Consider the following 25772-nt stretch of genomic DNA (forward strand, 5'->3'; position numbering starts at 1 on the left):
CACTTGCTAAATTCGCCAAGTAGCATTTCCAAGCATTCTACAGCACAAAGCTGGGGGTGCTTTTTGTTTTTCCCCCCATTGGAGAAAAAGGTTGTTGTTTTGTTTTGTTTTTTCACAATATTTCTGGTCATGCTTTCACCTTCTCCAGCCCCTTCCAGCTCCTTTCCACCTCCCCACAGTACTGATTCTTCCAATCCATGAACAAGTGATGCCTTTTGTTTTTTTTATGCTGTTGTCAGTTTCTTTCATTGATGGCTTAGTAGTTTTCACTGTAATTATCTTTCACCTTGTTAAATTCCTGAGATTACTGATGCTTGCTGCTGTGTCTGTCTTTATGCAGTCTCTGGGCATTTGAATGGAGTCAAATTCAAAGTTGCCAGATACAAAATCAACATGCAAAATTCTGTACCATTTAATGTACCAACGGTGATCACAATTTTGCAAAGTCGAGCTATTGTCGACTATTTGCTGTTGAAGTATAATCTTGGTGTCAACAGTTTCCTGGCTTGTGTTGCTTTACTGTGTCAGACTTTTCTGATACTATTATATACTAATGGTCAAATTAATGATTTCCATAAAGTGATATGCAAAATCTCTCAGGTGATCTTTGAATGGCTATCATTGATATGATGGCTTTCCCATTTCTTTGGTCCTCTATTAGCTATTCTTTTAACCATCTTATTGCTTGCCTAACCATAGAGGCCTTTTATTATTATTATTTATTATCTATTATGACCTTTATACAGACACTCTTTTTTCTTTACAAACTGAGGAATGGGAAGATGTAGGGGCTATGAATGATCATTGATACGTGTTGGAGAAAGCAGAATTGGGTTTTTTTTGTTTGTTTTTTTGTTTTTGTTTTGTTTTTTGAGACAGGGTTTCTCTGTGTAGTCCCAGCTTTCCTGGAACTCACTCTGTGTACCAGGCTGGCCTCGAACTCAGAAACTTGCCTGCCTCTGCCTCCCAAGTGCTGGGATTAAAGGCGTGCGCCACCACACCCGGTGAAAGTGGAATTGTTCATCAGCGGAGTTGTCTTCTCGGGAGGACATGCATACAGAAGGCTGGGAGAGGACATAGTTAGTGACTTGGTGGGGACAGGCCTTACCCAAAACCAGAATATTTTTCCTTAGCTTTGTTTCTCAGTGAGTAAGAATCCATCCTTATTGTCACATGTAGTTTATATCCTGCTGAGCTGTCTCTGTCAGAGATCACACCAGATCCTATCTCTTTAAAGCTATAGGGCCAATTTTTATGGTCACATGTACTTTTCAAAAGAGTTTCAGTGTAGTCATCCTTGAGGTTTATTGTGCACATGGAATTAAGATAATTGTACCAGCGTGTTTCCCCAAAATTATACTGTATTTAAATATGTCTAAAATAAACTGGCCTCCTGCAATATTGTCCAATAGCAAATTATCTGGAAAAGAAATGAAGACTGAAGATGGCTCAGTGTGTCAAACATTTGCCATGTTAAGTGTATGGGGACCTTAGTTAGTGTTTACCTAGTACAGTGTCCAGTTTCAGCTGTCGTGTGTCTCATTGCACCAGGTTACAGAACCATAACTCAGTGGTACAGTTCTTGCCTACATGTGTGTGGCATAGATTTGATTCCCCAGCACCACAAAACAAATCTATTTTTAAGAGTTACAGTGGTTTCCTGTTTTAAATATTGTTTTGTTTTAGGTACTCCTATCCAGAATTCTTTAAAGGACTTGTGGTCTCTTCTGTCCTTCTTAAAACTTAAGCCATTCATTGATAGAGAGTGGTGGTATAGGATCATACAGCGTCCTGTCACTTCAGGAGATGAGGGAGGACTTAGGTAAGTAAGTTTATGAGGTCATCCATTAGTGACGATGAATGGAACCTAATTCCACTGTCTTTACTGTTTTCACTTAGCGTGAGTCTCCAAAGCATAAGAGCTTCCGTGTCACTGACTCTGAAAACCTAGTGACTTGTGTTTGGGGAACCAAGCTTTTTGTTTGTGCATCTTTTCTGTATTTTAGCAAAGATTAAAGGAAAGGCAGAGCTCTATGGTCACTGTGTGTAGCTGTTACCCCTAAAGTAACAGGTCCCACAATGATATGAAAAGCTATATCCTTTGATGATTCACTATGCACTATATTTTGATAACGTATATAACTTTTATAGAGGCATTTGATATGGTGTATAGTACACAGTGGACAGTGATCTCAAAAGGTTTAATGAACATTTCATGTGGTTGATTTTGGTGGGCACAGATAAATGGTGACAAAGGATTGAAAACATTGATTTTGCCACACACTTGGGTGCTGTAGTTTTAGAGCAGTGATTGTCTAAGTAGGATTTGGGACCCTATGTGGGCCATACAGTCATTATAAAAGTATCAGCATGGAAAAGGAAACAGAAACGTAATAGAGATGGAAAAAAAGTACCAGAGTATGTTTTCCATGTGAGGATGTATAAGGTATATGTACTGAAATACTTACTTCTGTTATGGCTAGATACAGTAAAATGAGCTTCTCATTGTTAAAGTGGAAATGATTTAAAATATAAGCCATTATTCTTAGTTGTCAAAACTGGTCACATGATTCCTAAGAAATATTTTTGCCCTATTTCGTCTGTTAAAAATTGTTTATTTTATTATTATTGGCAATGATAACTGATAAGCATCATTTTTTAAAAAAATTGACATTGAGGGAAAAAAGTGGGAAGATTACGGAACCAAGAAAGGCATTTTTTCCTCTTCTGAGTTTGCATGATTTACTTTTCAGTTATTCATTAACTTATTTGATTTTCATATTATACCTTTACTTTTCATATGACATTACATGGGACTTTTAAAAACTTACTTATGTATTTACATCTCAAATGCTGCCTCCTTCCTGATCCCCCCCCCTCACAGGGTTCTCCCTCATCCCCTTTGCCTTGGACTGAAGGCCCCAAAGGTGACAGCAACCCCATGGGATTGCTTTAACTCATGAGAAGAGGGTTATTTTAGAGTACAGAAGATAAGCTTTTACTCATCTCTGTCCTCTCTTTAAATAAAGTACCTTAAACTTAATAAGCTGCTTAGTAAGAACTCAGATATTGTGTATGGACTGGTAAGTTGATAAGAAGGCATTTGAGAAAAAAACTATCAATGTTGACAACACAACCAGAAAAGCTGTGAAAAAGTAAGTACACAATATAGAATAATTGGTATTATATTGAGGTGTAATTTCATTACTTTTAGTAATAGTTTTTTATTTACAGAATATTTTTGTGACTATAAAAACCTAAATAAAAGATTTTTTTTAAAAGTTTCAATTTAGTAAGATTATAAATCAACAAACTTGGTTTTTTTTGTTGTTCCTTATTGCTCAGTATATTTAAAAATAGTTATATAGTTACTTGTTTTACTTTGACTAGGCGTTTACAGTCCTTAATAAAAAATATCACGCTTAGAAGAACAAAGACAAGCAAAATTAAAGGGAAACCTGTTTTGGAGTTGCCAGAAAGGAAAGTATTTATTCAGCACATTACTCTGTCAGAAGAAGAGAGAAAGATTTATCAGTCTGTTAAAAATGAAGGCAAAGCTGCCATTGGAAGGTATGGAAACCTAATGCCACTTTACATTGTATGGCTTTGTCTACTTTAGCTGACTTGCAGATTTTTAACATTTTAGCTAAAAGTCTGAAATATATTGAAAACTGTTTTGTGACCTATATATAATATATAATATTTTAATATATATTATATTAATATATATATTAATATATAATTATATAATATTTTCTCCTTCTTCCTCCTTCCTTCCTTTTCTTTTTTCCTTCTCTCTCTCTCTCTCTCTCTTTCTTTCTTTCTTTCTTTCTTTCTTTCTTTCTTTCTCTCTTTTTTTAAAAGATAGTTGAAATGAATGAAACAAGAGTACAATTCATTAGCTAAGTAATTTCTTGGCCCTGCAAAAAATAAAAGCTTATTTAAAACTTTGATTTCAGAGGTCAGAGGGCCTTGCTTGCTTCCGTTCTGAGTGTCATGTGAGGATGCACACAGGGCAGGAGGCGTGCATCCAACTTGGGCTTTTATATTCGTTTTCTCTTTTGACATGTTCCTGAACCACAGTCTCCTTTGGTTTTTCTCGCTACAAATCAACTTTTCAGCGAGGTATCCCTCACTGTCCTAGAAAACAGCATTAGAACTTCCTGAATCCTTCCTCCTGCTTCTCCCTCCCCCATAAAGCTTAGTGTTTTTAAATTTCCTGCTTCATTTTATTGAAAATATAAAACTCATTTTAGTCATATATCCCAGTATATATGTATGTTAGGTTCTTAGTAATCTTGATTTTAATAGTTTGAGAAGAAATTTCACTTAGCACTACAACGATTTGGAACTTGGAAGTCTGGTTTTTTTGTTTGTTTGTTTGTTTGTTTTCTCTCTTATGAAATCTGTTTTGTGCCAACCTCATTAAAGTTTGTATTGCTATGAGGAGTCTCCAATTTACAGTCCTCTTTTGTCTTTGCCTCATTCTGGTCCCTGTAGGCATTCACAGCAGATATGTTTTTTCTTGAACTGTAATTATTCACCTTCTGGTTCCTAAGTCTTTAATTGTCTTCATTTTCTGTTCTTAGATTTCTACATTTTGTTGTAAGACAGGCTGACGTATTTCTTCCATGTTTGTAATACTACCTAGAATACCATCATACTGTAGAGATGTTTTTCAAAGATGGTTGCACGTTTACTTTGTTTTCCATAACTTCTCACCATCTTACTCTGTAGATGCCCTGGCCTCACGGCTCACTGACTGGTGAAAAAGAACAACAAAAGAGTCAGAAAGATATTTAGAATTATGTAATGTGGTGAGATTAAGAGCCCTGAGCAAATTTGAAGTTTTAGACAAGGCACATGCTGAGTAAAAGCATGTCTAATTGTTAAAGAAATTTAATCCCAGTAAAGAGAAACCTCTTGATGTATATTGAAACAACTGGAAAGACACTCTAAAGGGCAGGACCCCTCCTATCCAATGTTCTGTCTTAATTAAAGTCAAATTGATTTAAAAACAGAGATTCTGAGCCAGGCAGTGGTGGCGCACACCTTTAGTCCCAGAACTTGGGAGGCAGAGGCAGGCGGATTTCTGAGTTCAAGGTCAGCCTGGTCTACAAAGTGAGTTCCAGGACAGCCAGGGCTATACAGAGAAACCCTGTCTAGAAAAAACAAACAAACAAACAACAACAACAACAACAAACAAAAACAGAGATTCTGAATTCAGAGTGCCACTCAGGTATTCCCTGCATGGGAACACCTAGGGAAGTGTTTCTCTGTTATCCTGGAAGGCACCCAGAAGCCAATGCAATGAGGCTAAGCTACTTCTTATGATGGCAGCAGAATTTGACACGTAGTGTTGTAGAGGCATCAATTTTTTTAAAAGTTATTTATTTATTTAATTTTATTTATTTATTTATTTATTTATATTTATTTATTTTATTTTATTTATTTATTTATATATTTTTGAGACAGGGTTTCTCTGTGTAGCCCTGGCTGTCCTGAAACTCACTCTGTAAACCAGGCTGGCCTTGAACTCAGAAATCCACCTGCCTCTCTGCCTCCCAAGTGCTGGGATTAAAGGCGTGCGCCACGACTGCCCAGCCCACGAATTTTTATTTTTTTAAAGATTTATTTATTTATTTTATGTATGTGAGTACACTGTAGCTGTACAAATGGTTGTGAGCCTTCATGTGGTTGATGGGAATTGAATTTTTAGGACCTCTGCTCGCTCTGGTTGCTCAGGTCAGCCCCACTCATTCGGGTTAACTCTGCTCGCTCAGTTCCTGCTTGCTTTGGCCCAAAGATTTATTCATTATTATAAATAAGTACACTGTAGTTGTCTTCAGATGTGCCAGAAGAGGGCATCAGATCTCACTACAGGTGGTTGTGAGCCACCATGTGGTTGCTGGGATTTGAGCTCATGACCTTTGGAAGAGGAGTCTTACCCGCTGAGCCATCTCGGCAGCCCAGAGGCACTGATTTTTAGCAAAGAAAGACACAAGAGTGAGAGCCTCAAGAAGTCTTGTCAAAGGTACCAGAAAGCCACTGAGGTCAAAACAACATGTAGCAGAATTAGATCCTCAACAAGGATGTCAGAGAGACCGTTGTGAAGGTCCAAGTTAGAATGGAGAGTCCAAAATGTTGGAGATGCCAGGACAGTGGGATGTCTCTGGAGGAAAGCATGGTATAGAGACCCCTCAAGCTCTGTGAGTTACAAGAGGAAAGAAAACCTGGAGGGGCAGGGCTGCCTGGGTCCTTTGAGTCTTAGAACATTTCATCATGTCTGTGTGACTGACTTGGAGCCGCAGGATCTGTTGTTTGCTCGGCTGGGTTTTGGTCTTTGGTCAAGTTTTTCTTTGCTATGCTACTGTTCCTCCCTTGGTAATGGGAATCTTTAGTCTATGCTATTATATGTTTGAATTAACTCTATCTTTTTCATATTATAGGGGCTCCTGGTTATTATATTGCTTGGGTTTCAGAAGAGACTCTGTACGTTTGAAATTTTAGAACTGTTGAGACTACGGGGATTTCTGAAGTTGGATTGAATGCATTTTGCATTATGAGATGGCCATGAGCCTGTGGAGATAAGGGGAAAGATCATGGCTTAAAACTGGAGTATTTGTGCATTAAGCTGATATGAGGTGGACTTTTGATGATTGGTTCTGCCAACTTGACAGAATCTAGTGTTACTGAGCAGACAAGTCTGAAGGGTTTCTAGATTAGGCTAATTGAAGACAGAGGACCCACCCTGACTATGGCAACACTACTTTATGGTTGGGGTCCCCACTGAGATAAAAAGAAGGAAGCAAGTTGCCTATCAGTTCTCCTCTCACTGCCTCCTGACTGGATGCAGTCTCACTGGTGGCTCCCATCCTGGTGTACGGTAGCCTACCTACACAAGAAAGCCTAGTGTTTGTTCTCAACCGTGAAGAAAGTGATAGAACAGAGGAAACCTCCATTTGCAGAGGTGGGCAGAAAGGAAGAACAGTTTCTAACGTGGGATCAAAAGCTCTGCATTAGACCTGTCATGTGAAGATACAGGATTGACTTTACCAGCTGGAGATGCAGGTATAGAATTCAGTGTTCCCCGTTTGACTCTTTAAGTTTCTGTTACTTGTGAGTGATGAGCCTGAGTAAAGTCACCTAAGAGAGTGATTAAGTTAAAAGTAGGTCTATCCAAAATGATACTAACGTGGCTGGTAAAACAGTGGGAAGCCTCTTGTCAGCATGCCATGTGGTGGGGTCCCACAAGCAGTTTCCTAAACCAACATGCTGAATGCCAGTCAGATGTAGCCATGCCAGGGAGGGAATGCAGAGTGCCGATGAAGCTGTCTGTTTGAATTGTATTCTCAGGGATGTTATTGGTAAAGTATTCTCTTTAATAGGGAGTAGACTTATTAATACTTTATAAGCATTGATTGAGTATAGTTGATCTAAGTATTTAAATGTGCACATTAATGGTGCCTTATTAAGTAAGTACAATGAACACTCTTTTGTTTTAATTATTTTTTTGGATTAGGAGGCTAAGGCACAGGAGACAGAGTTGTTACTTGAATTCTAGCAGATGGGTTTCAGGACGTGGAAGTTTATCGTGTGTATTATGTTGCCTACTTTTTTACTTTCTTCACTATCCAATACACTGCCACTGTCACTAGTAGTATATAAGGTTTACAAAGTAATCCAGGTCATGTTGTAATTGCTTTGTGCACACTAACTTCATGAGTAGTCCTCCCAGATGGTGTTGTGTAACTGTTAGAGCTGAGGAAGCACAGGCAGGATTAAGCTGCAGGCCAAGTCTGCATAGCTAAATTGACAAAATACACAAGTCTGACTTTAAAATTTGTGCTCTTCACCAGGAGAATTGATTGCATCATCAACTTGAAGTTTCAGATTGGATATGTAATTTTTGGATTAATTATTCTTCTCTTCTGCACTGAGTATTTCTTTGAAAAAAAATATTAGTCAGTTTTGCCTTTCTAATGCCAATTCTTGTCTTAGGACTTAAAGAGAAAGCTTTTATTTTGGCTTTCTGCTCCAGAGGTGTCAACCGATGGTAGTGGAAACTACAGAGTGGAGCGGAGCAATATTATGATAAACAAGAGGCAGACAAGAGAGCACTGGAAACAAGTGCTCAAGTCAGGGCAAGATCCATCTATTCCCCAAAGGCTTAGAGTTTCTAGAACCTCAGGCATCAGTGCTGCAGCTGGAGACCTGGAGTTCAGCATATGAAGCATTGGAGAATGTTTCATACTTAAATAATAGCAAGGAGCCTGACGTGCACATCCATACCCCAGAGAAGTACAGCAGTTTGATCAGGACCTTCCTGTTGACTTTCTGGAAGATATAGCACCATTTAAATCTTTTCTTGTCTTTCGTTGTTGTTGTATTTTCTTTCTGTGTTTTTAAATGTCTTCCCACTGCTCTTTATTGGTATTGATTTATTTATCATCCCTTATAACTAATTTTTGTTTTCTTAGTCCTATGTCCTTTCATATGGTTTTGTCAGTGGTTTTAGTGTGTGGTGGTCTGAATGAAAATGGTCCTCATAGGCTCATAGGAAGTGGCACTGTTTGGCCTTACTGGAATTGGTGTGGTATTGTTGGAGGAAGTGTGTCACTGGGGTTGGGCTTTGAGGTTTCAGAGGTGTGTCCAGTGTGGCACTCTCTTCTTGCTGTTTGCCAGTGCAGATGTAGAACTCTGAGCTACCTGGAGGTGCTCACAGTCACACGTTTTATGTTTTCTGTGGTAACTTTCTGGTGAGTTTAACTTCACTGCCTTCTTTGCTCTTTGCTGGTTATTCAATGTTTGACTATTTTGAGTTCTTTTTGGACGAGCTGTTTTGTCCAGAGTCACATATAGGTCCAGGTCATGAAGAAATACTCAATTTTCTTATTATTCATGGGAGTCAGTATAATGTAAATTCTTCTAGGTTTTATTGGTTTTTATATAACAGAGATCAGAAACATAATTACTTACAAAATTGATTATTGTACAGTAACACTCCCCCTACTGTGTGTGTGTTTTGTGAGTATGTGTGTATGTGTGTGTATATATAAATTGGATTGAAAATTGAAGTCATCATGCATACACCCTATTTCTGTTTTTACAGAAGAGATATGAATTTTCCTTTCAGTATGTATGTACCACTTACTTTGAAGAGCCAGATGAGGTCTGTAGATCATGCATATTGACATTTTCCTAGGTGACTTTTTTTCTTGGTTTCATTAAAGATGAGGTTGCTTTTGTTTTTGTTCTTGTTTAGAGATGTTCATAATGTTTGACATTTTATCCCTAGGTATTTTACTGAAGGGACTGTCCTTGCACACTATGCAGATGTCTTGGGTCTTCTGCTTAGATTGCGGCAGATTTGTTGCCATACCCATCTTCTTACAAACGGAATGTCTTCAAGTGGCCCCTCCAGTAAGGAAATGGGATTAGTTCATACCATTGTGTTTGCTAAATATTTCAGTTGGAAGACAGGTTATTATGCAACTTGAATTTGATCTATTACTTTGATATACCTTTGCTGTAAGATTATTTAAAATTATATTTTTATTCTGTGTGTTTGTATATGAATATCATGGCTGCATGGATACATGTGTGGGAAATCAGAGCATAACTTGCAAGAGTCAGTTCTTTCTGTACCATGTTAATTCATGTTGTCAAGTGTGGTGGCAGATGTCCATAGCTGAGCCATCTTGCTGGCTCCAAGAATTTTTTATGAATGAAATGGAAGTATGATACCAATGTAGAAGAATATCCAAACTGGTTTTGGATATTTCTTGTATGCTGCTAGTGTGGCAGATGTTATTTTATGAGGTGCTTAAGTGAGATGGCTATTGTACCTTCATAGGTTTTCTTAGGATTCCAAATTTATGGCATGCTTTCTACAAATGCTGGAATAAAGATGAAAGACAATTAAGCAAAATTTTCTTATATAAGATAAATTGTTCTAGTCACATTACCAAGTTTGTTCTGAAACTAATTCTGAAGTGTCTTTTTTTCCTAGGAAGTGACACGCCTGAAGAGCTGAGAAAGATGTTAATAGAGAAGATGAAGATAATTCTGAGCTCTGGTTCAGATGAGGAATGTGCAATCTGCCTGGATTCCTTAACATTTCCTGTGATAACCCATTGTGCACACGTGTTCTGTAAACCTTGTATCTGTCAGGTCATTCAGAGTGAGCAGGTAAGTTTGTTGTTCAGTATGGACTCAGTGTTTGACGGAGTGATCTACCTTTCTTTGGTATAATAAAAACCCAGCCACGTTCCAGAGATGATAAGGTGTTCCATACTTGAATTTGATAATGCACCTTTTATGGTTAATAATCACATCATTGTAGTAAGTGATGTGTTTATTATAAATTAAATGGCACGACTTTGGGGGAACATTATTATTTAGTCAGTAATTCTAGTTCTAAATTTCAGATCCTTGTGTTTAAGTAAATATATTAATGGAGACACAATGAATTTAAATTTTATAGTAGCCATAATTTTTGAAAAGTAAAAACGCAACATGTTTAATTTAGTCTAGTATATTTAAAGCACTTATTAATATATTACTTTCTTTTCTTAAACTAAGTTTAACATCTGATGGCATTGTGCTTATCATCCTAATCTGACTCAGTTGTGTCTCAGCGATCTGCTTGACACATACAACTCATTACTGTGTTGAGTGAAGTAGGGTAAACTAGGGCTAGATTCTTCTGTGAAAAAAGTCTGAAGTTGAATGATATGTTAAGCAGTCTGTCGGCTAATGCAAATTCCAAGTCTTTTTAAATGTTCTACACTCTACGTGTGGGAAATGCACACATTGCACTTACAGGCTTGATTCTGAGGTAAAGAGCTTTGTGAACCACTATCCTAATCTCCCCTCTCCTCCCAGTCTCTTGCCTTTCCCTGTGAGAGGTGCTCCTTCATAGACATTTTTCATGCAGTTTGAATTTTAGAATCTTTTTCTTGCAGTGATATTGAGTGTCTAGTTAAGATGCAATCTCACTGTATTCGATCCTGCTTTGAATGAACTTGGAGTATTTGAGAGACATGGATGTCTCCCGCTGTAAAAAGCTTTATAAACTACAAGTTTTGTCAAACCCTGCACTGGTTCTGAACCTTCCTAACGCTGCAACCCTTTAATTCAGTTCTTCATGTTGTGGTGACCCCAACCACAAAATTATTTTGCAGCTACTTCATAACTGCACTTTTGCTATTATGAATATTAATGTACATATCTGATGTGCAGGATAACTGATATGTAGCTCCCAAGGGATTGTTATCCACAAGGTGGGAACCGCTACACTAAGGACTTTGTTTTTTTCTTTTGAAATGTTCTATGTATTTTTACTGTACTGTAGCTAAGGGCGAGAAATTGTCACGTTTTCTTTAGTAGCAGAAGATACTCCGTGCTCTGAGCTTCTGCATTTAGTCAGGACTATACTCTTTTGCTCTGTCCTTTACAACAGGTTGTAAACATGTCTCTTACAACACGAGGACATGTTTGTATGTTTGGAGTTCAGGTACAGGTTGATCCCGAGTAAATGAATATGACAAAAATCCTGAATAAAATAAGAAGTGTAGAACTTTCTATACGTGACAAAAAATGTAGGTAAATTTATATTTCTATGAGTGACTCATTCTTTGTTCTTTGGTATATAGCCACATGCAAAGTGTCCTTTGTGCAGAAATGAGATACATGGAGATAATCTATTAGAATGTCCTCCAGAAGAACTGGCATGTGACAGTGACAAAGAGTCCAGTATGGAATGGACGTCCAGCTCAAAGGTAAAGTCCACATACGTAAATATTCTAATGTTTCATACTTAATGAGGAAATGTCATGATAAAAATAGTAATTCCAATTCTGCTTTTAATCTGTCATTTCATATTCTTTTAGTTGTACCAGATTTTGTTTATATTTAGTGTTGAGTTTCAGTTGTAAAAGAAAGGTATTTGAATTATTATGGTATTGTTTTCAGTCTTTTTCTTTTACTTTTACCTTTTAGTTAAATTATATGAAAACCTTCTCAATAAAAAAATTGTTGGAAGTTGGGCGTGGTGGCGCACCCCTTTAATCCCAGCACTCGAGTGGCAGAGGCAGGCGGATTTTTGAGTTCGAGGCCAGTCTGGTCTACAAAGTGAGTTCCAGGACAGCCAGGGCTATACAGAGAAACCCTGTCTCGAAAAAACAAACAAACAAACAAACAAACAAAACAAAAAAAAAAAAGAAAAGAAAAGAAAGGAAGGAAGAAAGAAAGAAAAAAAGAATTGTTGGAGATTTGATCAATGAGTCCTGCATGATGTCATTATGTGAACCCTACTAAAATTAGTGTGTGCAAATAAATTGGTAAAAACTAGAGTGTCTGGACTTATCATACTAATTGAGATGGAATCTAATGGATACAATATTTTCGTTTTTTCAGATTAATGCTCTAATGCATGCTTTGATTGAATTACGGACAAAGGACCCCAACATAAAAAGTTTAGTTGTTTCTCAGTTTACCACATTCTTGTCTTTAATAGAAACACCTCTTAAGTAAGTTTAACATGCCCTTTTACTTCATATAGAAGAATTTTGTACATGTGTGTTGTGTGATAGCCACCCCCCAAAAAATGTCTTAATGTAATGTTTTATCAGGTTTAGTCATTTCATCTATTTAATATGATATTCAGTGTAACAACAGAACTTTTCCTGAACATAAGATTTTAAAATTAAGTCTAAATTAGTCAGGAAATAATTAGTACCTGGCAGATGGCCAGATGCTCAGTAGGCATTTGCTTTATCGAGAAATGAATTATTGAGTGAATGTGTCATTCACTTGGAAGCCGTTTACTTAGCTTATACAAGGCCTTGAGTTTGACTGATCCTTAGTACCTCAGGAATAAATTATGAGTGAATATTTGTTAACCTTTTAATATTTCTCACAGTATATTGTCTGTTTTCTTTTTCCATTAGAGCCTCAGGATTTGTGTTTACTCGCTTAGATGGTTCCATGGCTCAAAAGAAAAGAGTTGAATCAATTCAGCGTTTTCAAAACACAGAAGCAGGATCTCCGACGATAATGCTGCTGTCCTTAAAAGCAGGTGGAGTTGGCTTGAATCTCTGCGCAGCTTCTCGAGTGTTCTTAATGGATCCGGTAGGTACTTATATAGATTTTTCAAAATGTTACTACAACAAACCAAAACAAAACAACAGGAAAAGAAACAAAACCTGTTTGAGAGGCGCCTTTTAGTGACAATTAATTGTGAGAAGGTAACATTATCCTTACTTGCAGATGAGGAAACTGGTAGACAGAAAAGTATACCATGTTCCCACAGTCACACAGTGATCTGTAACACTAGTCAGCTTCTGTGTTCTTAAGTACGGTTCTGTGCATTCCAACTTTTTGAATACATAAGGATGCCTATTGTAATGCTTTTAAGATTCAATAAGCAGCAAATCAATGAGATATCACCATGCATTATATGATCAAGGCATTGGGAATCTGACTATAAATCAGATATTGGCTCTTGTCATGGTCATTCTTCTAATTTGCCTAAATATTAAATGCAAATTTAAGCCTCTCTCTTTTGAGACATAGAAGTTCCTGAGGAGACCTAAAGAGTACATTTTAGACATGCATCCTAGTTGATTCAGGTTCAGATGTCCATGAACATATTCTAAGTAAGTTTCCCTGGCTGACAGCATGCACTTAATGTGGCTGTGTAACAGAGGCCCTAGAGATATTTTGGATTTCTGTTAGAAATCCAAATTAGATATATATTGTCAGCTTACCATTCTTCTTGGATAAAGTACAGGCAAGAGAAAAAAATGATTTCATCTACTGCTATCATAATTTTTAAATGTCTGAAATACAAGTAATTCATAAAATTTTTAGAAAACTGTCAGCTGATACAGCCTAAAGTCAGTCTCCTATACACAATTTAAGTTATTGGCAAATTAACAGCAAAAGTTTCCTTTTCTTAGACCTCGGGGGCATTTAGAAGAGAGTAACACTTAAGCATTACTACTGTTATAAATCTCATCTGCATATGAGGTATAATTATTTCCATTTTCAGCTAGCACTTGCTGTGTTAAATGGTTTTTTTACCCCCAAATACTGTTTTCAAGTTTGTGGGTTGTGTGCGTTTTGGGGTGTGTGTATGTACACGCTCACATGTATATGTGAATGTGTGTGCCTGTACAAGTGAGTGTGTAAGAAAGGACACTAGCTGTCTTTTTCTGTTGCTCTCCATGTCACTCTGTCAAGACAGGCTCTGTGAATTGAACCTGGAACATGCCCTTTTGTCCAGGCTTGCTGGCCAACTGTCTTCTAGAATCCACTTGTCTCTGTCCCCCAACACTGATACAAGCACATGGGACCATGCCCAGGTTCTGTGTGGGTGGTGGGGATTTCAAACCCAGGTCTTCATGTTTTCACAGCAAATTCTCATTCCACTTAGCCACCTCTAGCTTTTGCTTTCATTTTTAAGAATTTTCAAATTTAACGTTTATGATTTATTTATGTTTATGTGTGTGTATCTGCAGTGTGCAAGGAGATACCTGGGGAATCCAGGCAGAGAGCTTCAGGTACCTGAAGCTGGTGTTACCTGGTGGTTGTGAGATGGCTGAATGGGGGGCTGAGAACTGAATTCTAATCCCCTGAAGGAGCAGCAAGTACTTTAGCCACTGAGCCATCTCTCCAGCCTGCAAATGTAATCTTCTTTATTTTGAGACAGTGTGGAGCTTGCTGTATGGGACATGAACTCAGAGATCCTGGGATTAAAGGTGTATGCCATCATGAGGAACAATGCACTTGATAGTTTTTTACAATTTAAACTTTTTAGTTTTTTGAGATCATAATATTGCATCTTTCCCTTTCCTCCCTCTAAACCCTCATGTACCCTGCTTTCTTTTAAAATCATGAACTTTTTTATTAACTGTTGTTATTGTAAGTGTTTCTTCTCAGAAGGAAGGGTAACCTGGGACTAGGATGCCCAGGAGCACACAGCTCCGAGGTGGGATAGTGTCCCAGTGGAAGGCCATCCTGAGAAGACAGGAACCACACAGCTCTGAGAGGAAGCCTTCTCAGCAGAGGCATTGCAGCTCGCAGGGAGGCAATCCCAGCTGAGCTGAGGAGCTCAAGGGCCTCAGCCCAGCTCCTTCTTTTCACTTCCCTCCGTTGCTTCGTTTCTTCGTGGCTTCGGAAATCTCATGACACAGATTTATTGGAGGGTCCAGGGTGTTGAGGGACGAATCCAGGGATATGCTGTCCACTTTTCCCGGGAGCAGACAGCAGGGAACTGGACAAAGGAACAGTGCTTATTTAGGATATCTTTGGGTGCAGGGCTTCTCAGGACAGAGATTTCCAGAGTGAGTATTGGTGGGATTTCAAGTCTTGAGCTTGAACCTCAGTGATGGATGTGTTTTCCTGTTCGGAGATTGGTGGCTATTTTTCCTCCTCTTTTCTCTTCATTGGGCCCATAGTGTGGGAAGTTCTTCCCCACTGCAGCCAGCCAGCTTTTGCTGAGGCACCATCTCTGTGGGGCTGCTGGGTTGGGGTGAGGCTGGAGAGGAGGCACTGCCAGTGGACAGCTCCTATGGGGTAGCTCTTGCAGTGATGCATAACTTCATTTTACACCAGAAAGCTCTAGGCTGAGGCAGAAAAGGTGTTGCCACCTTGGACCGCTCCGTAGTTCCTGCGGACACTAGAAAGGCAATGCACCACGATGGACAGCTCCTGTGAGGGCTGGAGGCTGAGAAGATGCTGGGGTGCTGTTGCGGCCTGCCCTCAGTCCACAACACNAACGGTTCAACTGAGAATGGCAGTTCAGGCTGAAAAGAGAGGAATCTAGACGGGGCNGAAGAAACAATGGAGCCAAGACAACAAGTTCTGATCAAGGCTCAATTTTACTAATTCCAGACACTCAGTTATAAAGGAAGGGGGAGGGAACCCAATATCCCGCCAAGTAACTCAGGGTCCAGTAGCAGGACGAACACCTGTGTGCCTCCAGGCAGCAAAGGCAGGTTCCAGCAGTAGGTAGGCGTGGCAGGACGAATGAGCACGTAGCTCCACCCTTGAGCAAGCAGGTTCCAGGCTGGGGGAAGGGAGGCCACAGGGTGCCACCATTGTTGACAGGAACCGCCATTTTGAACTGCAGCAGCCAGAGGCTGGGGCAGAAGGAGGGACTGGCTTTTGTGGTACCCTGCTCAGGGACTGTAGTTACAAGCATGTATGTATATGTGTATGTGTATATTCCTAAATGCATAAATACAACCTGTATAAAGTCATTTGTGTGTATGTTTTCAGGGCTGACCATTTGGTATTGGATAACCAGTTGGGGTACTCTTTGAGGAAGACTATTTCTTCCACTCTCAGCATTCCTTAGTGGACTGTAGTTCACTGTGTCTGCTTGGGGCACCTTGGGCTTTCCTCATACACATTAGCATGTCAGAAGCTGCACACATAAAGTCTTTACTAACGTGACTGTGTAAACATTGAAATGATCAAGGATGACAACAATAGAAGCCATTTGGCTGCTACTGAAGACCTCTGTAGCTGGGTGTTCTCTGAGCTTAAGTCGGAACGTACGTACTTTTAAAGTACATTTTTTTCAAATCCAGCTGATTGCAAACAAATTGTTGGTTGTATCAACAAGTCTGAAACAGCTTTAAGACTTATGACTACTATTGAAACTGTTTTGAATTTCATCAATATGGAAAAGCAAAAAATATATAAAGAAAACCGATGCTCGCCAAAAGAGGAGAAACTTTTTCATATGCGGGCCCAAGAATGACATATTTTGTTTGGTCATTTAGACCATCCGAGAGAATGCACAGTTTCATTTTGTGACCAGAAAGCCACAAGGTTTCTGATCAACTGGCAGGTCTTATGTTGTTCCTGCCACACCTGTCAGGCTTTAGTTGCACACAGGTTGCACATACCTGTCTGAGATGCCCTAAAACTTGGATCTATTTGAGTACTGTCACAAACTTCAGAAAGTTTTGGATGTTTGATTTTGGACTGTGGATCTATGCAAACATTTCAGAATCTTAAAAAAAATTGAGCTTTGAAACACACAGGTCTTAAACATTTTAGAAAAGATTCTCAGCCACAGTTGTAGTGGGTAAAATGCAGTATATTGGGAAAAGGCTGGCTGCCTTAGTAGTAATGGAGAAATAGCCTTCTTCTGGGTATATATGTAATACCAGTGTTTGAGCTTCATTAGAGAACAAGGCATACAGACACACTGGGATGAAGGACTAGTGCAGAGGACATGCCTCAGTAGAGCAGTAGTAATGCAGTCATGTCTCTGTTAGGCCTGGAATCCTGCTGCAGAAGATCAGTGCTTTGACCGGTGCCATCGACTTGGCCAGAAGCAAGAGGTGATCATCACAAAAGTGAGTTTTAAAAGTTACTTAAGATTGTTTGCTTTTTAAAAGTAACACACGATTGAAGTAGAATATGGAGAAAATGTAAAACTCACTTTATCTCCTTTGTAGTTTCAAACATTTTCAAAGATTTGTTTTTCCTCTGTAGTTAGCATATGTTCTTTTTCATGTACATATCTCAATATAAAATAATTTAAAGAAAATGGGGTAATGCTTTATTATTTCATAATATATTCCTTTCCCTTAAACATATCACTGTCTATATCCATTTAGATGAACACTTTCTTCCTGTGGTAAGACCATTCAGCCATTATTTTGAACACATACATTTACATTAGGAATATTCACAGTGTGCTGTCACCATCACCATCCATCACAGAATGTCTGTGCCATACCCAACAGAACTCTTCTGGACTTACACTTCATTCTCCTTTGTACTCCCCATTGCTCTCTACCCCCAAGCCACTTCTAACCACTGTTTGCTTTGTTTGTGAGTCTTAGTCCTCATTAGCACCTCCACACAGATCCACCATGACTTAGTCTTAAGCTTTGGAATAAAAAGTGTTGTCATGAAAGGAGTACATCTTTGTGTACGTATACCAGTAATTCCTCTGGGTAGATTTACAAAACTATACTTGGAGACTTGGAATTGATATTGAGTAACTTCAAGTTGATTTCAGTGTAGGCCGTGTAGTTCTGCTGGGAGCTGCGAGCCTATAGAAGGCCTCGAGTTTGATCACTAGCATTGTAAGACAAAAGTCAAACAGTCTTTATGGCGTATGGAGGGGTGTAAATTTATGTGACCATAAGTGAATGAAAATGCGCTAATCTGCATTTACCCTAAACATAGGCCTTACATATATTTCATGTGTCTGCTGCTCATGGTTGTATTTCCTGCTGTGACCTGCTTGTTCATTTCTGCTTTGCTTTTGCTTGTAGTGTAAGCACAGTTTTATAGTATCAAGGACTTCTTTCATTTTGATTTTAGTTGTATATATGTTGAAAATGGTTTATCCCCAGCTCTTATCTGTAACCTTTCTGAGAGAAGATTTTAAAGTTCTATGTTTTCAAATGTGTTCTATTTTTATTTAAATATGTTTTTCTAAGGCCTTTTTTCTGTAGTTACATAGCAGTGAGCCTTATGAGAACCCTTTACCTTATAAGATATCAAAGCAGTCTTTGTTTATATTAGTTTTAATGTCCTAGTACTTATGGCCTTATTTGCATTTTTAAAAGGGGCAGTCTGTATGATTCTTCTGGAAGATACTGTGTTTTGTGAAGTGCTTCTACATTTATTTCTTTCCCAAATTAAGAGGTTATTGTTCTGTCACCTTCCTTTTATGCTTTTGGAGTTTGTTTTGCTTTAAAAAGTCCATAGTCTATCTGCTAGTAGATATGTAGAAATGTGCATGTGGGTCTATTTCTAGTCCGTTCCCTTGTTCTCTTTCCTTGATGTCTTCCTGTCCTTAGAATAATACTTTATAATTATGATTTTTCACATCACCCAGGTCAGGCAGCTCACAATCACCTGTAACTTCCGCTCCAGAGGATCATCTAACACCCTCTTCTGGACCGCCCCCCTTTCTCTCCTCTCTCTCTCCCTCTCTCTCCTCTCTCCCTCTCTTCCCTCTCTCTCCTTCTCTCTCCTCTCCTTCACTTTCCTTCCCCCCCTCTCCTCTCTCCCTCTCTCTCCTCTCTCCCTTTCTCCTCTCTCTCCTCTCTCCCTCTCTCCCCCCTCTCTCTCTCTCTTTCTCTTTCTCCTCTCTCCCTCTCTCTCCCTCTCCCCCCCCTCTCTCTCTGTCTCTCATACACACACACACAAATAAAAGTAACTTCAGTAAAAACTATGTGTATGTGTGTGCAAGCATGTGCACATGGAGGCTGGAGGACAGCCTGTGTGCTGCTACCCAAGCACTGGTACCTTTGGTTTTATTTTTTAACCATGTACCTTCTTTTGAGTTGGGGTTTCGCTGGCCTGGAGCTTACCACATAGCGAGGCTGGCTGGCCAGTGAATCCTAGAGATTTGCCTGCCCCCACCTCCCCAGCCCTGTTGTTAGAAGCATATTGAACAATGCTTAGCTTTTTAAATATGGGTACTGCAGGTTGACTTAGGTTCTACTGACAGAGACTACAAAGTATGTTTAGATATCTGATAAAGTGTTCTAATTAATGTTCATTTTGAAACTTTTATTAGTTATCACTATTGCTATTGGAAATTTGAATCTATGCCATTATATCTCATTTGTGGAATATTGCTCAGGATTTATTAAATTTATAATTCCTTTGATAACTATCATGTTTAGGAATAAGACGTGTTTTTGTACAGAAACATATTAAATAGTATATCTAGTTTTTTAAGTGTATTTCAGTAATGTTCTGAAATATAGCTTTTGTTGTTATTACAGTAACAAGGATATTTTAGCATTTGCTAGAAATACTTCATTATTTCCTAAGAAGTTTCTAGTAGAGATCATGAATAAAATTTGGATGTGCCTTTTATTTCTAGGTGAGGACTTTGTTATTACTTTTTAAGATTCTTACCAGAAATGATGAATTTTATCAAGAGTTTCTTACTTATCTGTTGCCTCATTGATATGTACCTTTGTATGTATATAGACTGTCATTTGTGGGAACTTCATTTGACTCTTGATAATACTGTATGTATGTATAAGTGATCATGTCACTTTTAAAATGTGGGTACACTTTTGAAATGTGGGTACTCCTGAAATACAAGTTCTTTTAAAGGTATGTATATTACTGTTTCACTGTGTCTCCATGTTTTCATTCTGACTTCAGTGTGCAGTGTTGTTAGTCCATCCTTAGTGCAGTTTAGGAAAAGGCTAATTTTCTTAGTAAAGGTTTCTTAAGAGCATTAAAAAACTTCATTTTTTTAGCTGAAAAGTTCTTAACTGTTACTTTAACTTGACTTTTAACTTATTTTCTTCTGTTTGAAGTTCATTGTGAAGGACTCTGTTGAAGAAAATATGTTGAAAATACAGAACACGAAGCGAGACCTGGCAGCTGGAGCCTTTGGCACTAAGAAAACAGACGCCAATGAAATGAAACAAGCTAAAATCAATGAAATCAGAACTTTAATTGACTTATAATTTGTGGGGTGTTTCTAAGGTCAGTTTGAACAGACACTTAAGTCTTACAGATGAAAAGTATATATTTAAGGATGGGATCTAGAGAATACTTTATGGGGGGGCATATTTTATGTTAATACAGTAGTGTTACTGACACATCTCTTCTATACCTGAATTTCTTTTTATGATACTTCACATAGCAGTGAGTTCCATTGTAAACCGGCCTGAGAGACGTGTGCATAGAGGGCCCTTTGCGCTCCAGGTTTGCATTCCCTTGCTGAGTATTTTCCTACATTTCCCGTGTATCCCACATCTTCACTGAAGTGCAGTTGAAGCTTCTACTTCTAACCACTTACTCACCAAAGCCTTTTGGTAATGATTCAGTGAATCCACAGTCCTTGTAAATTATGAACAAATATATACAGACTATAAGAAAGATTTTATGTTCAAAAATTATAGTTGCAATCATAACTAAACCTTGAATAAAACACCAAAGTTCAGAGGGCAAGTTAATTGCAATTTTTTCTTTGTTGAGATATAACAAATATGTGACTTTCCAAATGTAGAGACAATTTAGAGAAAAAAAAAAAGCATTGTGTGTTCATTTTAGTGAAGTGGTGCCTTCATTATTTAAATGTGATGATAGAGGCACAAGGTGTAAATGGTATGTAGGGGTGAAGGAACCAGTTCTACCTGGTTTGCCTTGAATGCTTATATTATGTAATTTGAATAGATATTTTTATAAGTGCTCTCTATTTATATAGGTCTTTTGGAAGTCCAACTTTATAAGTTTAATACAGAAGACTACTACTGAGCCTGAGAGGGGTGATAATCAGGATGGAAATTACCTTCACAGCTCAACTCTGAAAGACATTTTACTACTGAGCCTGAGAGGGGTGATAATCAGGATGGAAATTACCTTCACAGCTCAACTCTTAAAGACATTGTAATCCCCAATCTAAAAATGCCTTTGTGAGTTTAGAATCAGAATTTAATTTTGGAATTTTATTAATTGATCTCTTCATTTTTTTAAACCCTTTTTTGGGAACTATGACTCATAGTTAAAACAAATACTCAGTCAGGGTATATAACAATAGCTTTCTTTTCTGTTGTTGTTTTTGAATCCAGAGACAAGATGACCTAGAAAAAGCTTTATGGTTTATGGTATAGACTGAAGAACAACTGAGATTGTATTTATGCTATAAGAGTCTTACTTGACTAAGAGAGATGATAGATACCCTTCTGAATCCTCACAAAATCCTCCCCAGCCTGTTAGTCCTCCAAGGAGACAGGATAGCCAGCAAGCATCTTCTCAGCTCCCGTGCTCGGGCAGCCAGGCGAGGCAGAGGAGCATTCAGGTCAGGTTTTCTGTAGCAGTGAAAGTGGAATAACTGGGATTGGCCTGCTTGGGTGAGTAGCCCATAGGAGATTTTGTAGGACTAGTATCACATACAAATCAAGTCTCATTATGTATGGCATTGGAGTTCTTTAGTTCCTATACACAGTGAAATTAAGTGTAAACTAGTTATGGCCCAAATAAACAAGAAACAAACACAGTTTACTCATTTTAATTACAAATAAACCGAGGTTCAAAAGTGAAGGCCATGTGTGTCTTGTCCAGAAAACTACAGAGCTCTCTATGCTTTAAAACATGAGAATAATCAAAGTTGGTGTTCATAAAAAAAGTGAATTCTAAGATATATAAACAAACCACTGGGATGAAGAATGTTATGTTCTGCTGTTTTACTACTTAGAAATGTACTGAAAATATTATATTTCAAATTGTGTTTCCAACTGGATTGTTCTTTAAATTAAAAAAAAATCAATAAAAATCTAATTTACCTTCTTTGGTGTCACTTAGTGACTATTTTCCTTTGAACTATTTAACCTTTCCTTTAACATAAACAAAAGCATCTCACTTCTGTAAATGTTTGTTACACAATTTTTCATTGAATCACGTAAAAAGTACTGTTATTATAATTTACTCATTCACATTTAATTTTGGTACAACTATTGAAATTCTTGTTAAGATTTTAGCGTATGTTTAAAGTTTATATAAAAATTGGCATAAAACACTGGGTTTCATTTAATTTCCTCATTTTAAGAACAAAGGGAGTTATAATAACCATGTATAGTAAATTATAGATTTTGCCCTTAAAATAATGTTTAGAAATAATCCGATTAGTAGTTTATTACCAGTATTGCTCACAGGGTTTAAAAATATAAGGGCATATTGATCACTTCCTTGAATTTCCACCTTATAAATTGACTTAATGCCTTTTTTAAAACAAATACAACTTATTACAAACTTTCAGACTTTTGGGAGGTATTTTGGTATGTGAGCTTCCTGCAAACAATCTTGAAAGATGTTTCAGTAAGGAAAGACTTCACTTTGAGGCTTCTTTGAAAGATGAAGTCTACCAAAGGAATGGTAGGCTGCTGGTGATGCCACTGCAGTCACACAGGCAGATACATCATTATCTGTATTGTGTGGGACAAAAATGGGGTCCCGAGTCCACTTGGAGCTAGGGCCGATGGGTGAGGCGGACCGTCCTGTGCGCAACCCCACGGAACCCAATGGAACCGTAAGGGCGGGCCAGGGGCCAGTGGGCGTTGGACTGTGAGAAGCTGCAGGATCGAGCTCTGGGGTGAGGAAGGCACAATCTGAGGTCACTGTGGAACTGCCGGAGTCAGGCTCTGACTCTCCGGCACCACAGATGCTTTGGGGCACCGCGGAAGAGCCAGTTCTGGGGTCCCTGGGCCACACGGAGGCCAGGGATGACAGGTTCTTGCTCCTGTACATCCCAGACACGGAAGAGCTTAGAAACGGGTGGGGACTCTCTGAGGGAAAAGGGTAGGAGGAGACCTCTGGCAGGTTACCGTGGGGAGGAGAGGGCAGCTATCTGGGAGGGCTGCTTGGTTGGCTGGTGGCTGGGACTAGAGTATAGGAAGACTTCCTAGGGAGGTTAAATGTGAAGACCTGCTCCATTGCTCCAGCACAGCAAGTTCTGATGAGAATGGTTCATGGTTTTAAGGCATTTATTGTAGAAAGGCAGCCAGGGGGAGAGAGTAGAGAAACAGGGGGTGACCACGTGGGGAGAGGGGGAAGGGTGAGGGAGCAAGAGTAAGAGAAAAAGAGGGTAAGAGAGGCAAGAGAGCAAGGAGGGGGCAAGCAACTCCTTTTATAGGGGGCTGGGCCGTCCTGGCTGTTGCCAGGTAACTGGGGAGGAGCATACCTGACTGTTGCCAGGTAACTGTGGGGAGGAGCATATCTGGTGGAGTCCAGACTGAATACCAGGAGCTTGGGGCATTGTCTGTGACTGATGGCCACACCCCTCTCTGCAGGGGGCTGTGGGAGGCTGTAGCTGAGACAGGAGCCAGGGGCCCAGGAGGTGTGGACAAATGTCTTGTCCCTTAGGGTCACTGGGGTTCCAGGCCTGTGCTCAACCGGGACCAGGCTGTCTGCGCACAGCTTACCATCATCCCACAGTGTTGTACCATGTTGTGTGGTAAATGTGTACCGCTCCTAACTCTAACAACATTGATAGGCTTCACTAAATACCTACTAAGCAAAATCTAACATCATGGAAGCTTTCTCCCTAAAGCTTACTCTCTTAGGCTGTATTAAAAATAGGGAATAGTAATTCAGTGCTTGATTTCCTAGAATTTGATGTTTATAAATCTTTTCTGACACTTTGCCCCTTCTTAGAATTGGGAACAAAACACCCATGGAAGGAGTTACAGAGACACAGTTTGGAGCTGAGACAAAAGGATGGACCATCTAGAGACTGCCATATCCAGGGATCNATCNCATAATCANCNTCCAAACGCTGACACCATTGCANACACTAGCAANATTNTGCTNAAAGGACCCNGATATAGCTGTCTCTTGTGAGNCTATGCCNGGGCCTNGCAAACACAGAAGTGGATGCTCACAGTCAGCTATTGGATGGAACACAGGGCCCCCAATGGAGGAGCTAGCGAAAGTACCCAAGGAGCTAAAGGGGTCTGCAACCCTATAGGTGGAACAACGATATGAACTAACCAGTACAGTACCCCCGGAGCTTGTGTCTGTAGCTGCATATGTATCAGAAGATGGCCTAGTTGGCCATCACTGGGAAGAGAGGCCCCTTGGTCTTGCAAACTTTATATGCCCCAGTACAGGGGAATGCCAGGGCCAAGAAGTGGGGGTGGGTGGGTAGGGGAGTGGGGGGATAGGGTCTGGGGGACTTTTGGGATAGCATTTGAAATGTAAATGAAGAAAATACCTAAAAAAAAATTATAAAAAAAGGATTTTCAGTTACACTGTTTCCTGTATGTTGTGTTTGGACTACATATTACTTAGCCACAGGTAAGGTGGAAGTCTGTTTATCTCTAGCCTAGACTCAGAAGCCAAAAAGGAAGCAGCATAGGACTTAGCTAAGTTAACTGGACGTCATCTGTAATTCCGTTACATCATCTGACCAGTGGCAAAGGCACCTCCGTCCTTTTGGTAAATGTTTCTTACATTGAAGATCCTAGCAGCTCATGATTACTGGTCCAACTGCCTCAGAGATACTTTATCACTAAGAGTTTCTATAGTCTGCCTCTGAGTTGCTTCCTAGTCATTTTTGTCTTGAGGTATCCAAACCCTTGTGTATTCATTCAGCCATACCAAATAAGAATGACCCAAGTATCTGTAAGATATTACAGAAAAGTAGTTAGGGAATATAAGAGGTAGGGCATAAAAGCCCTTGCAGATTCTGTCCATTAAATCTTGTTTTCCTCATTCATATTCTGTTTTCTTCAGCAGAATCATTTGTGATTCCTTGGTTTGGTTATATAATACTGCTTTAGGCCTCACCCTTCACAGCTTGCCTCCCATTGCTGCCTACACTCTTGATACTATAGGTCATTCCCCTAGGGTGACTGAAGGAATGTAGACTCAGGTATCCAAAAGTTTAACAAAAATACTTGTATTGTTTTGTCTAAAACACTAGAAATCACCGGTTCAGGACTGAGTCTGATAGTTGTGAAAGATTGCTGAGCATCCTGCTTACTGCCATGGCCTGGTAATTTTAAGGTTTGAAGAATACATCTGAATACTCATCAGTGATGCAATGTATGATAGACTAAGTACCTTTCATCTCACTTTCCTCCACTGATCAGATCTGTCACAATCGCTAGAGAATAGATTTAAAATTCAAATAATTTTTAAAGCATATTACAGTGTGAAGGTTTGTATTTTTGAAACTAATTGCACAAATTTTGAAACATTACCGAATGATTTCCCCTGCCCCCCAAAGGTGAGGTAGAGAAGTACTTAAACAACCAAGA

General features: G+C 39.0%; 1 protein-coding gene across 3 annotated transcripts in view; it reads left to right on the forward strand.

Moving 5' to 3' along the window:
* Hltf (helicase like transcription factor) overlaps positions 1-22294 on the forward strand; it is a 58856-nt gene extending 36562 nt beyond the window's left edge. Inside the window, exons 17-26 of one of the 3 annotated variants that reach the window (XM_029475292.1) lie at positions 1687-1822; positions 3391-3570; positions 9299-9483; positions 10013-10191; positions 11658-11783; positions 12421-12533; positions 12954-13134; positions 17298-17378; positions 20325-20496; positions 21221-22294. In XM_029475292.1, coding sequence (XP_029331152.1) covers positions 1687-1822; positions 3391-3570; positions 9299-9483; positions 10013-10191; positions 11658-11783; positions 12421-12533; positions 12954-13134; positions 17298-17378; positions 20325-20477 — 1334 coding nt within the window. In that variant the 3' untranslated portion in view covers positions 20478-20496; positions 21221-22294. Of the gene's footprint in view, positions 1-1686; positions 1823-3390; positions 3571-9298; positions 9484-10012; positions 10192-11657; positions 11784-12420; positions 12534-12953; positions 13135-17297; positions 17379-20324 lie in introns of all 3 variants that reach the window. The other 2 variants (XM_021157690.2, XM_029475291.1) reach the window with 2 other exon arrangements.
* The last annotated feature ends 3478 nt before the right edge of the window (positions 22295-25772 follow it).

This window comes from Mus caroli, chromosome 3 (assembly GCF_900094665.2).
Source record: "Mus caroli chromosome 3, CAROLI_EIJ_v1.1, whole genome shotgun sequence".
Taxonomy (NCBI): domain Eukaryota; kingdom Metazoa; phylum Chordata; class Mammalia; order Rodentia; family Muridae; genus Mus; species Mus caroli.